This window comes from Branchiostoma belcheri, unplaced genomic scaffold, assembly GCF_001625305.1.
Source record: "Branchiostoma belcheri isolate BF01 breed outbred unplaced genomic scaffold, Haploidv18h27 scaffold149, whole genome shotgun sequence".
NCBI lineage: Eukaryota > Metazoa > Chordata > Leptocardii > Amphioxiformes > Branchiostomatidae > Branchiostoma > Branchiostoma belcheri.
Genome location: NW_017802924.1, coordinates 290,872 through 303,683, shown reverse-complemented (window position 1 = coordinate 303,683; position 12,812 = coordinate 290,872). Strand labels below are relative to the sequence as shown.

General features: G+C 39.8%; 1 protein-coding gene across 1 annotated transcript in view; it reads right to left on the bottom strand.

Annotated features, from left to right (window-relative positions):
* Window positions 1–12,812, bottom strand: part of LOC109465138 — an 18,356-nt gene that overhangs the window by 1,386 nt on the left and 4,158 nt on the right. Inside the window, exons 3-11 of the mRNA XM_019762281.1 lie at window positions 11,611–11,979; window positions 9,114–9,398; window positions 7,513–7,800; window positions 6,889–7,041; window positions 4,906–4,976; window positions 3,279–3,309; window positions 2,978–3,088; window positions 1,882–2,612; window positions 758–908 (exon numbers count right to left, since the gene is read on the bottom strand). Of these exons, the coding sequence (XP_019617840.1) occupies window positions 758–908; window positions 1,882–2,612; window positions 2,978–3,088; window positions 3,279–3,309; window positions 4,906–4,976; window positions 6,889–7,041; window positions 7,513–7,800; window positions 9,114–9,398; window positions 11,611–11,979 (2,190 nt within the window). The remainder of the gene's footprint in view (window positions 1–757; window positions 909–1,881; window positions 2,613–2,977; window positions 3,089–3,278; window positions 3,310–4,905; window positions 4,977–6,888; window positions 7,042–7,512; window positions 7,801–9,113; window positions 9,399–11,610; window positions 11,980–12,812) is intronic.

The following is a 12,812-nucleotide window of genomic DNA, read 5'->3' as shown; positions in this document are numbered from 1 at the left end:
CAGACTAATTTGCATCATCTTGTCTTGACTTGTCTGACTTTTGTTCCTTTTTTCGACTTCCAAAAATTTGTCTTCACTTTATTTGCATATCAATCAACAGGTTGTGTATATAAACCTGCTTTCCCCTCTGGTCTCTCAGTCACTGACGAAAGCTAGTGGATACTAGCTGAAACGTCTGACGTTTTCAAAATCATATCCAGTTGCTTGAGTAACTGTTTTTTGGCATATCGTATTACCTGGATGTCTAACCTTCATCGACACAAACTACTTTTACTTTAAATGATAATTCTAATGTTTCACATCCATTAAAGGAGTACTAACCTCCAGAAGGGGGTGCTATATTCTGACAGGCATTAATTTTAGGAAGTGAAAAATGCATATTATTTTACAGTATACCATTAAATGCCCATTTTGCGCGAAAGTCTTAAAATGCATCGAATCCAGGACAAACTCTCCAAATACCCTCAAAACTATCCCAGAATACACCACGCTACCCCATTGGTGTCTATGTTTTAAACAAAAAGTTACGTTACAGACTTTATTTCGGGGGCGATAAGAAAAATTCATACCATTTTGTATTCCTTGGTATCTTACCAATCATTGCCCTTCTTGATGTCCTTATCGCCCCTCATTTATGCCGCGCAAGTCGTACAAGCGAAATTATGTAAAAAGTCGGCTAGTTATATATTCATCGCAGCATGATGTATCGGAAAATAGCACTCCCTTCTGGAGGTTAGTACTCCTTTAAACCACCTACCTAGTTTACCAGCAAACATCTTCCAGTCATTAATTTTGGAACCAGAGTATGACAGGTTTATGTAGAGACTTGTCAATTTAGCCACTGACAGTTGAAGGTGGTCAGTCTTCAGTGGTATCTTCTTCAACATGAGGTCTATAGTGATAGCAACCTGGAGAAATACATCAAACAGAAATGACATTAATCAATCACTAGCTAGGACAATTCCTAAACATTCTGAATCAAAGTTGAAGTGTAATTTCCAACTCAAAAAAATTGGTCTTACACAAAACTTTTTTGACTGACCATATCCAGTTTTTGTCAAGAAGTTGGTCTGAGACAAAGCATCAGTGGCCTGTTTCAAAAATATACTATTAGGTAAATCCTTTTTCTTTGAAATTTAACTCCAACATTGATACAGAACTGACTGGAGGAACCATACGAGGGGGAACCAGGGGCCAGTGCCTGGTCTGAGCATGTAGGCAGGTTGATACAGAATGACTGCTACCAACACTGAGAAACTTCCAAGGTAACTCTAAAACATCTTTCATATGTCTATATAATCTTAAGACATGTAGTAAACAGAATTATCATACTATATATATTATATAATATTACAATAAGGCCACACCAATTTAATTTCTTGCTTAACAGATTTTTCTAGAAAAATAATGGAGCGGGCGGGCGAAAAAAAATAAAAAATAAAAACAGGCCTAGGCATCCTATTATGGTCCAAAATGGTACGATAGGAGCCATGAAGTCAACACACCAGGCTGGTTCAAAATTTAAACAATGAATTTTGAACTTTTAATGATACCATTGCATTGGAAGATGGAATAACTGTAACAACTAGGATGAAAAGGACTGTTTTCAACTGTTCATGGCAAAATATGAGCATTTTACAGTTGATTCTGAATTTTTATTTTTATTTGCAAGTCAGAAAAAAATGAAGCGGCGAATCCGTTAACCAAGAAATTAAATTGGTGTGGCCTAAATGATGGAAAAAATCATAGGACTGTGAAAAGATATCTTTTAAAAATTTCAAATTTAGAATCTCTCCTGAAGCAGATCAGTACTAGTAAGGTTCTGCAGTGGACAAAGCAAGTATGCCTTCAATGCAAAAGTAAAGCAGGAAAAGCCCTTACCTCATCTCCCTTTTCCCTTAGAGAGTCCACATCTTCATTCAAGGGAGGGGGGGCTTCCAGGTCCCTCCCACTACTCCCCTCAAACTCAATGGACTCTTCCGTGGATTCCGAGCTCTCTGACAGGTTCTTAATTGCAGAGCTTTTGTCAAGTACTGGTTTGTTAACCGGTTTGTTCAGGTTATTACTCTCCATAGTAAAACCTGTGCTGTTGGATGTACCATTGTCTTGTAGGTTGGGGTTTGAGTTGGTTTGTGTTGAAGAGTTTTCACTGTCTAAACTTATCATCATATCAACATCCAGACTTGGCAGGGAGGGGAGGTGTAGATTAGAATGGAGTGACCTTGGATCGCTAGAACCTTCAAGGTCGTCAGAATCATCTGCTGCTAGTTTTGGGTTGGTGACGTCAGGGTCAGAGGACACTGAGGAAGAAGGTGGGTTGCCGTCCTCAGTGCTGGTTCCAGTTTTCGGGTAGCCATCGCTGCTTAGGTCCTGACTTTGGTAAGGAACCTTTGTGGCAGTTGGGAACATGTCTGTGCTGTCAGTATTTTCTGGTTTGTCGCTTGAGTCATGGTTGTCATTCTTGGAGAATAGGTCTGAGGATGGGGGCTGCTTAGGGGTGGTATCACTCCGAGGTTCCACACTGCTGGAGGTCTCATTTGGATATGAGGTGGGATTAAGGGATGACAACTGCATGGAGGGGTCTGATGGGGTTTTCAAGGACACTGAATCACCTGAATAAAATGGAAGCAAGTTACAACTTTTGTAAAAACAAGGACACGAGACTAGGTCACTCCGTGAACAACAAGTACAGTTGACATAGAAAATTTGGCGGTACACATTTTACCTTTCAAAACAGTCACTGATTGATGAATGTTCTACTAACTGTCAATCTTACCTGACTGATGAACCTCTTCAACGAAAAGTATTGTTGTATTTCATTTCTAAAATACAACAATATAATGTATATTTATTTTTGTATTAACTTGTTGTATTTCGTGCCATTGTCCCTTGTAATTTCTTTTTTTTTTGTGTGAAAAACAATGAAAAATGAAAAAAAAATCTCCAAAATGGCCTACGATAATGAGGCAATACTTACAAGGTCGTTGGTAGATGTTTGCATCTCTGCACTGAATGATTATCTCCTGCCCGCGGCCTCCACTGGTGCTTAACATGTTGGAGGAAGAGAGACTGAAGTCCTGATCAGCCACTGATGCATGGGAGGGATTAAATTTGGACGTTTACTTGAAGTGGTTTCAATCAAATCGAAGGGCGCTTACACCGGCTATACCGCTACAGATACAGAATCACAGCATTACACAGTTACTACAAACAAAATGACTGTAAAAGATGAAACAACATGAAAAGTCAAACAACATCATGTAGAATAGAAAAGTTACCATTTGGATGACCGGTATTCAGTAAGGGTCTCTGCAGAATACAAAAAAATTCTGTTATTATACTAAAAACTTTAACCTTTGATTTTAGAAACGGTCAGACGTTTCAGCTAGTATCCACTAGCTTTTGTCAGTGACTGAGAGACCAGAGAAGAAATGCAGGTTTATAATTAAACTACAGATTGATATGCAAATAAGTAAAGACAAAATTGTTGATTGACAAATGTTACATTTTGTCTTCACTTCTTTGGATGCTAGCTGAAACGTCTGACTGTTTTCAAAATCATATCCAGTTGCTTGAGTAACTGCTTTTTGGCGTATCTTATTACCTGGATGTCTAACCTTCATCTACGTAACTTTAGCCTTTAGTTAGTGATCACAAGGTGCCCTTAGCTAGTATTCTCCCTTTATTTATCAATAATATCTCTTATTCTAATTTTTTGCAATTTTTTTTAGTGTGATATGACCAACAGGTTTCAGGATGGTAACAACAATGTTGAATGGAGATTAGTTAATCATACATAATCATTAACAACCATGGATTACATGCCCATATTCATTGTTACATTTGTTTTTGTACATATCATGTATGGGTTAAAGGATATACTAATTGAGACTATGGTTATGAATTTGTTAGAAGTAAACGTAACCTTGTTATATTTTGTCTGACCTCATGATTTCAATGAAAATCAATGGCCAGTGGGCTGTTTTGAGGATTTTAGGAAAGGCCACACAGACTTAATTTTATGGATGACATCCTCAGAAGACCCCCAAACTAGTGCGCGCGGGCGAATAAAAAAAATTCTGGCCAAAAATAAAAATGATACAAGGCCACAGGAATACAAAGCCGGTATTGTGAATTTGTGGCAGTACATGTCGACATACTGTATACGACAAGCCGGCACATGCTGGCTTTCTGCGGAATTTATGAATCGGCACTGTACGTATGTACTAAGTTCTTGAGTCGTGGAGCTTCAGTAGCCTGGGAGCCATCCTCCTGAGTTACCACCGGCTCCGTATGATGCTAACTGCCATGAACTACCCAGGCCTAGAGCCAGGCCAGAGCCTCGGAGGGAGGACGTAATCTTTTTTTTTTTTTTGAGAACAGGCAAAAATCAATGCTCACGCGGATGTCATCCATAAAATTAAGGCGGTGTGGCCAAATAAACAAAGGGACTTTCAAAGAACCTGACAGTGTATGTATTAGTAGAAAACTATGTTTGGTTAGCGAACAGCAAAGTCACAGAGCTTGCTTTGCTTCTAGGTCATATTTTACATCAGAACCAACACTTTGAAGAAGTGTTTCACGTAGAACGACCTTCCACTTGTTTTGCAGTCCACAATTGCAAGTCACGGTCCTCAAGGTCATTCAAGAACGGTCTTTACGAACAATTCCATCAGTAGCACTTGTGTAATTTTTAAAATAAAGTTGTAATTATTATTATGATGTATGTTATTGGCATTGCATGTGTAGTAACTGTTTTGAGTATTATAAATTGGGCCGACCAAGTTTCAAACAAAGACTGAAGGAACCAAACTAACATAAACAGTGTAATACAGTTACACACAAGGTTTAATGTACCGCCTCCTTTTTAGAAGTTATCAAGAAAATGACATTGTCATGACTTACCACATCTTGTCCAAGTTGGAAGCCATTTTGCTGATAGGGGACATTGTGTCTTCCATTTCTTTGGTCCCCTCCTGAATAAAAGGAACACAATCCATTTAATAAGTAGCAAACTAAAAACAATTAAGTTCTAACTTAAAAGCTCTAGGTATTGAGTAATCTACTATACCAAAATTATTAAAGCTTGAATTAACACTATGCTTAACTCACATTATACTTCACGGAGGATTTTGTCCTATTGTTTGTCCTATTGTTTCAATTGCAATTTGACACAGCAAATCATTGAGTCACAGTGAAGCAAAATATGTGTATCAAGAACTTAAATAAACTTGCAGTATGTGTACATGTATAATTTACATGTAGCTACAAATTATTTTTGTTTATCTGATATATCTATAAGTAACTATCTAAGTATATTTCTGATATATAGAATCCGGCAGGCATAGCCGTACCCCTCTGAAAGATAGAACGTGTGAATTCTGTATATATACTAATCATTTATATGTTGAAAACGAGATACACTTCCTACTTGACTGAGTGTACATTATATAAACTTTAAGATGAACGCCAAGAGCTATTCGATACTTATATACTGATATGTAAGAAAATGTCAAAGCAGGACATGTTTAAACACTTGATGTCATGCAAGAATGCATAGCAGACAAACTATGTAATTATGTTTCCAAATGCTTCAAAAAGAGAGAAGAAGCACGGCATTACACTAACAGTAGATGATAGGTAGTATATAGTATTGTTGTAATGTATATTAGATTTTTAGCACTTTGCATTAGAATATAGCATTCCAGTAAGAAATAGTCATGTTTTGCATACTGCATAGTTTTACCCTTTTGTGCATTTAGCCCATCTGGGCAAGAACATGCAATAAAGATTCATAATTATCATATTTTTTTTTAACCGAATTTAACATCATTTTTCCCCAACCGGGGGTTACTCGGTTGGGTTAAGGCGGCCTAGGCTGATACTCATGTTCGAGTTCGGGCGTGTGTCTGCACGATTGCCACATACATGTTTCGAACCCGAATCATGTTCCACCATGTTCGATATGACGTCATTCGAATAGAACGCGTGTTCGAATTCGGGGTTACCGGCGGTCATTTGTATGTTTCCCCTGTAAACCCGCGTTGTTACGCATTTTATTCACGGAGTATGACTTAAACGGCTTTACGCGCAGCTGAAAACAGCATAATTGATCCTTTTAGTAATCCATGTTTACGTATTATCACTTTTTTATCAAAATTGTCCGAGGTTATTTTGCATATAAGTCGATATTTTTTAACTGTGGCGATTTTTTAACGAAAAATGACAGAAAAATAGCTGTTTCTGCCGTTTTTGGCCCAAAAAACAATGTAACTGTCATTTAAAACAAAATAGCCTCGGACAAAAATAATAAATAGGGGGTTGGCTTTCTACTTGTAAAATATCATGATGAAAGGTGTTGTTACCGCTTGCGCGTAAAGCCATGAAGTAAACAGCTTTTTTTTAACCAAAATGTTGATTTTTAACCCAAAAATCCAGAAGTAGTAAAAACAAAATAACCTTTATTCAATGTGTTTCAAGTACTACTAGAACTGTGTGAAGTTTAGTTGTGGTGCGACCAAGCTATCAAAAGTTACAGGCATATGTATGAAATACTACTCATAGTATGCCATAGGCTGCCTTAACCCAACCGAGTAGACAATTGCTTGCACCAGGTACAAGTCTTTTTTTGAAGCCAGATTTTTACAGCTGGATGCTCTTCCTAACGCCAACCCAAACCTAAGTAGGGCCCAGGAACCCTCTACCTGAGGGGGAAAATGCGTGTTAAGTGCCTTTCCCAAGGGCACAACGTCTGGGTGCATGTCCGGACATGTCTGGGTCCAACCCTGGGGATTGAACCTGGGTCTTCTTGCTTGACAGTCGGACGCTCTATCCACTACACCACACAGACACCATATATTAATAAATATATATCATTTGAAAACTTACTACCACGACCAGTGTCCCATCTCTTGTGTACACAGATGACTGACACCAGCAGGATGATGACTAACAGTACAATCCCCGCCCCTGCCAGGCCTCCTATGGCGTATCCTGGCAGGCCACCGGTGTGAGGAAGTGCAGTTGGTACGAATGGTGGATCTGAAAATTCAAATTCAAAGGTCTTTACTTTACACCCCAGTTTATTTTGGGTCTCAATTCGATTCTGCATCAACCCTCAACTCTAGCGACCGTCTCTTTCAGGAAATACCTCTTAAGCCAAAACATTGTGTTTGCAAATGAAGGATATCCCTCTAGCTACGAGAACAATAGAATTTCAATTTCACATACTAGTACATGACTAGAATGTCCATGGTTTATGATTGTTTAATGATTGCACATTATGAGACCTGGCTGTTAGTATGAAAGATACAAGCGATAATTCAAAGGTTAAATCAGATTCAAGTGCCCAAACATAACAACACAGAGAGCACACTAGACACTCCTTTGTCCTGACACTACTAACCTTATAAATACCTGTTGTCACTGAGAGAAATCCTGGTATAGATGATGGCAGACTTGTTTTTATATATTATATATTAAGAATTAAAAGGTGATGGTTTTTGTACTTACCAACACTCCCAGCACCAGTAGAGACATTGACATACACTGCTGTGCTTCTCTTCCATCTAACCTGGTTGAGAATGTTCAGAGTTGTCTCACACACATACGCTCCTTTGTCATTTAAGGACGTCAACACCAAGGTCTCAGAAGTTTCTGTGAGTTTTTCACCATCCTTCCACCAGGTGATGTTGGGTCGTGGATAGAAGCCGTGGAAGGTGCAGTTTAAGATAACCTCCTCCCCTTCTTTTAGAGTTGTGTTGTTGTTAAGACCCTGTATGGTGACTTCTGTTGGAAGATCTGGGAAAATGATTAAATACAGGGTTTGTACCAAACATAATGCATGTTAGGCCACACCGACTTAATTTTATGGATGACATCCGCGCCCATTTATTTTCGTCTGTTGTCAAAAAAAAAAAAAGATCACGTCATCCGAGGTTCAGGCCTGGATAGTCCATGGTAGCTTGCTACAATGTATATAGCGACAGTACGGAGCCGGTGGTAACTCTGGAGGACGGCACCCAGGCTACCAAAACTCCATGACTCAAGACCTCAGTACATACTCAGTACATACAGTCTTGATTCATAAATCCGCAAAAAGCCAGCATATGCCGGCTTGTTGTATACGTCGCTATGTTCTGCCGCAGTTCTGCCGCAAATTCACAATACCAGCTTTGCCTTTGTATTCCTGTGGTTTAGTAGCATTTTTATTTTCGTCCGGGCGCACTAGTTTGGGGGTTTTCAGAGGATGTCATCCATAAAATTAAGTTGGTGTGGCCTTAGTTGGAACATTATATACACATATTTCTGATGTTTACTTGGCAGATATTCATAACCTGCACCCACACATGGTGTATGTATGTGGATTTGCTTCATTGACTGTATAGTCTATAGATTGTATGATCTATCATCTATACAAAATTTCCTGTTTCTTTTTTTTTTAATGAATTATATATTTATTGGCCAAACATCACCCGTGCAATCACAGCCTTATAGTGCTGAATTGATGCAGGGTTTACAATCAGATGATACAAATGGTAATAATACACATACTTATACACATAATGCACAATGTCATGATACATATTTGTTCCACAGTTTTGTGGAACTGCCGCAAGGGTCTGTGCGGCTGCCATTTGGCACCACAAGGTGACCTCAATACGGCTTTCCCCAACCGAAGTTAGGTACCCTTTCACACCTGGGTGGAGTGAGGAAAGTCGTATAAAGTGCCTTTCCCAAGGACACAACGTCGGGTGCATGTTCAGACATGTACCGGGTACGACTCGGGCTCGAACCCAGGTCTCCCAGTTCACAGTCGAATAACCTATCACTACGCCACCCGATGCCACATTATAGAAAAAATTCCGTCAAAACTGCCCCAAAACATGCCAACATGCCCCATTAGTTGTAGTTCTGAAACTCCCTGTACATGTACTTGAGTAAATGTTTGTGATATTTAGCCGCAGTGAAACGCAGCGAATGCGGAAGTAACTATGCCACTGCAGGACAAAAAAATTTGGGGGTCTATGATCTAATTAAGACATGAAATTATTGAAAAATATTGTGCCAGGAATGCCAGCAGGACAAGGGTTAAAAAAGAGAAGTGAACTTACAGTATACAGTAAGACTGGCAGTGTCCTCGTATTTTTCAATGACTTTATCTCCATTTTGGCGTTGACCTTCATAGTAAAGAGTACAGATGAAGTTTCTCCCGTTGTCATTCCTGCTCGCAGACAGGTTAGTCAGGCTGGTCGACTCAGAACTTGAGGCTGGGAAGTCTGGACTGGTGAAAGTCGCTGGTGGGTTCCCTAAGTCATCAGTTTGACACATCATGGCCACACTGTCATTTTCAAACACAGCCGGGGTGCGGTTACTGATGTACACTTCTCCTGGCAAGTCTGGGGATTAAATGAAAAGTATTGATACTTGACCAACATTTTCCTGAATGAAAATCTCCATTCAAATCATTCTGTCCTAACAATCTAATTCATATAAGGTTAAATTCTCTCTTTGAAAAAGATTTTTGGATTCAATGTACAAGTATTTCACTGTATGCTTGCTTGTGTATCCATTATTCATTTCATTACAGAGAGGGGAAATGGAGTAAGATACAGTTACTGTAGTATGCAAAAATTTGGCTTAAAATATTGAATGTGAAGTCCACATTTTACCAAACATTTAGGAGATAATCATAACTTATATAATAAGTTTTTGACAGTATAATGTGTTGCTTTACTGAACTGGAGATGCATCAAAAGTTCAGATTCATATCAGAACTAGAGGTCGGAGATCTCATGTCTTCGTCAGAGGTACATCGTTCTAGAGAAATTAACATGCGTATTCTTCACTCTTTTTAATAATCAATTTGGTCTAAAGAACAAAAGAATCTCTGTACTATTTTTATGGTACAGAACACCCTGAAACGGTTTGCCGCAGATTATACAGATGCGTCGTCACCCGTGTTACGCCCCCCCCCCCCAGTTACTTTGAGTTTGGACTGTTACTGGAAAAAAACGTCAAGAATTCTTACTGTGTTGAAAGTGTCACGACAGCGCCGCAAAATATAATAAGAAAAGATGTTATAAAGGAAAGAATCAGAACAGGGTGACTACTGCTGTTTTGTTAATTTGTCTTTATGACATCTCGTTTTTCGGCCCTTCGTGTTTTTAGTGCGCGCTTGCCTTAAATTTAAGGTAATTAGATTTAAGGTCTCCAGTGGACGTCATCCATAGCAATTACTTGGTGTGGCCGTAGAAAATAACCTGACACATGTCCAACCTATCCTCCCCCTGCTGAAGTTATAGTACAATCCCTCAATGTAACGTCATTTGATCCCATCCCATTATGGGGTTCCCCGGCTATATCCAGCTGTCGGCTTTCTCCAAGCAGATGTAGGTGGGGGATTTCTAAACACAAAAGGTCCTATTACGGGGACATAACGACCTCCACGACTCTCATCTTTGAACTCAATCTTGGAGACCACGACAGTATTATGCCTATCAAATTTCATTAACTTCCATCCACACATACAAAAGTTATCCTGCTCACAAGAAAAATTAACAAAATGCCCCCTGTAGTCACAACTAAACCCCCCACGAAGCTCAGTAACGAACTTAACCTTGGTTCCAACAATAGTAAGCACCACACCAAGAATTATAATCAACATTTTACAAATACTTGAGTTATCTTGCTAACAAGCCACAAACACAAAAGGTGCACTAACGTGACGCACAGACCCCCCACGAAGCCGAAACTTGTACTTGACTTTGGCCTCAACAGCGGTAATATGCCTGCCAAAAATCATGGACGTCGAATTATGCCTTCCAATGTTATATTGCAAAATCCGCAGTTCCCCACACTCCGGTGAGACAATTTCATAGTCCTTCTGACGAAGACAATTAACCTTAAGCCTGCTTAGATACCCACTGGGCACAAAATCTATATATATTACATGTAGGTGAGCGGGTTAAGCCTTTGTCACAACCTGCCGTACATGCTTCTGCGTGCTGTCTACGTGCAAAAACGTGGGCAAATGCAGGGCATCCGTGCGTGGTGAGTACCGCTTCCGTACGGAATCCTACGGATTTGGGAGCACGCAGACACGCCGTAGAACTTTAAGTGCATGTAAAACTTTTTTCTGTGTGTGGTCTACGGATTCACCACCCGTGCGTGCGAGTACGGGCGATGCGCGTGCCCCGTACGTACCGTATGAAAGACGCACGTGTGAGTACGTCCTCCTTACGGTAAAGTTGCAATCGCACAGAGATTGTATGTTATAAGCACTCACCAGTTGCGCAACACACGATGCACGCAACCGCTCACGGCCAGACGTGGCGTGCAGACCACACTCTTATACCTTGCAAAACCGTGCGAGTAAAGTGCGAGTGACGTGCGTAGACGCCACTCCTTCCCCACGTTTCAGAAAAAACGTAGCAGACGTAGACTAAAAAAAAACGTATGGACAAAAAGCACGTACGGCAGGTTGTGACCGACGTTTAAGGTAGTGAGGAGAAATTAACTTGGCTATCAAGACATTTTTCAGCTTAAACTTTTCAGTGGCTGCTGAAGAGTCAATTACAAAAGGAATCATAAACCAGAAACCAAACTCACATTGTACGTCTAAGTCGTAGGTACACGTCCAACGAACGCCATCATCGTCCCTACCCGTGACATACTGATAGGAACCGCGGCACGTTCGACTGACCGCGGGAAGATCAATGATGTGATTACGCATCGTACAACCATTGCCACATTCCTGCGGACACGACTGTGGTGTGTAAGATTCCTCGTCAGGTCTTTTGAACGACCAGATGACACTGTCCGGGGGAGGTGCTGTACAGTTGTATGGAAACTCCCCCAGTCTGACATTTTCTCCTTCAAATACGGTGATACTAAATGTTTCCTTTGTGTCTTCCCCTAACACTGTAGTTGTGGACAGCAGTACAAGGAGACACCAGCACAATGGAAATGCTGTGTACCCTGTCAGTGAAGAGGAAAAGTAATCATGTTTAATAGTTACTTGCAAATAGTGCTGCATACCTAAACCCAAATTTAGGTTCAGGTCCGGATTCAAGTCCAGAGGTTTAGGTTCAGTTCCGGACTTGTAAGTCCAGACCTAAACCCATGGCATACAATATTGCATGTTGGCAACCTTGCAATGTTGTCTGGGTGAAACTTTGGCCACATAACATGGAGGTACTTGACGATGCCCGATGGCAATGTTTTCTTCATTTTGCAGCAAAGATTTTGTAATGTACGGAAGGTTTAAGGTGGTTTGGAAAGAAAAGGGGTATGTGAAATGGTCTTTTCTGGTAATAAGTCCGGACTCGATTCTTGACTTTTAGGTTTTTTTGGATTTGAACCTAAACATTCTTACAAGTCTGGATCCCAGTCCAGTGAACCGGTATGCAGCACTACTAGTACTTGCAAAATAGTGTCTAAGTTTACCTAAAACAATTTATGAAGCATTGAAAACTTGTCCTGCACCCAAACATGTAGCAAAGTAACAAGTAATTAAACATAATAAACATAACTAGCAAAATATTCAGATGTCGACATTTCGTGGCAAAGCAAATTAATACAGGCATATGGTATACATTTTTGTCCAAGAAGAAGTAAACATAACAATGCATAAACACATAGTTTACATGTATATAGAAACTGGATGTGAATTCCAATGAAAAGCATAATTATTTTTTTTTTCTGTTCCCTGCAGCATGAATGGTTACCCAGTCACTTTGTTTCTTTTTTTCCTTTTTTTTTCTTTATTTATTGGCAATGACAACAGATCAATACACTTCAGTACAGAAAAG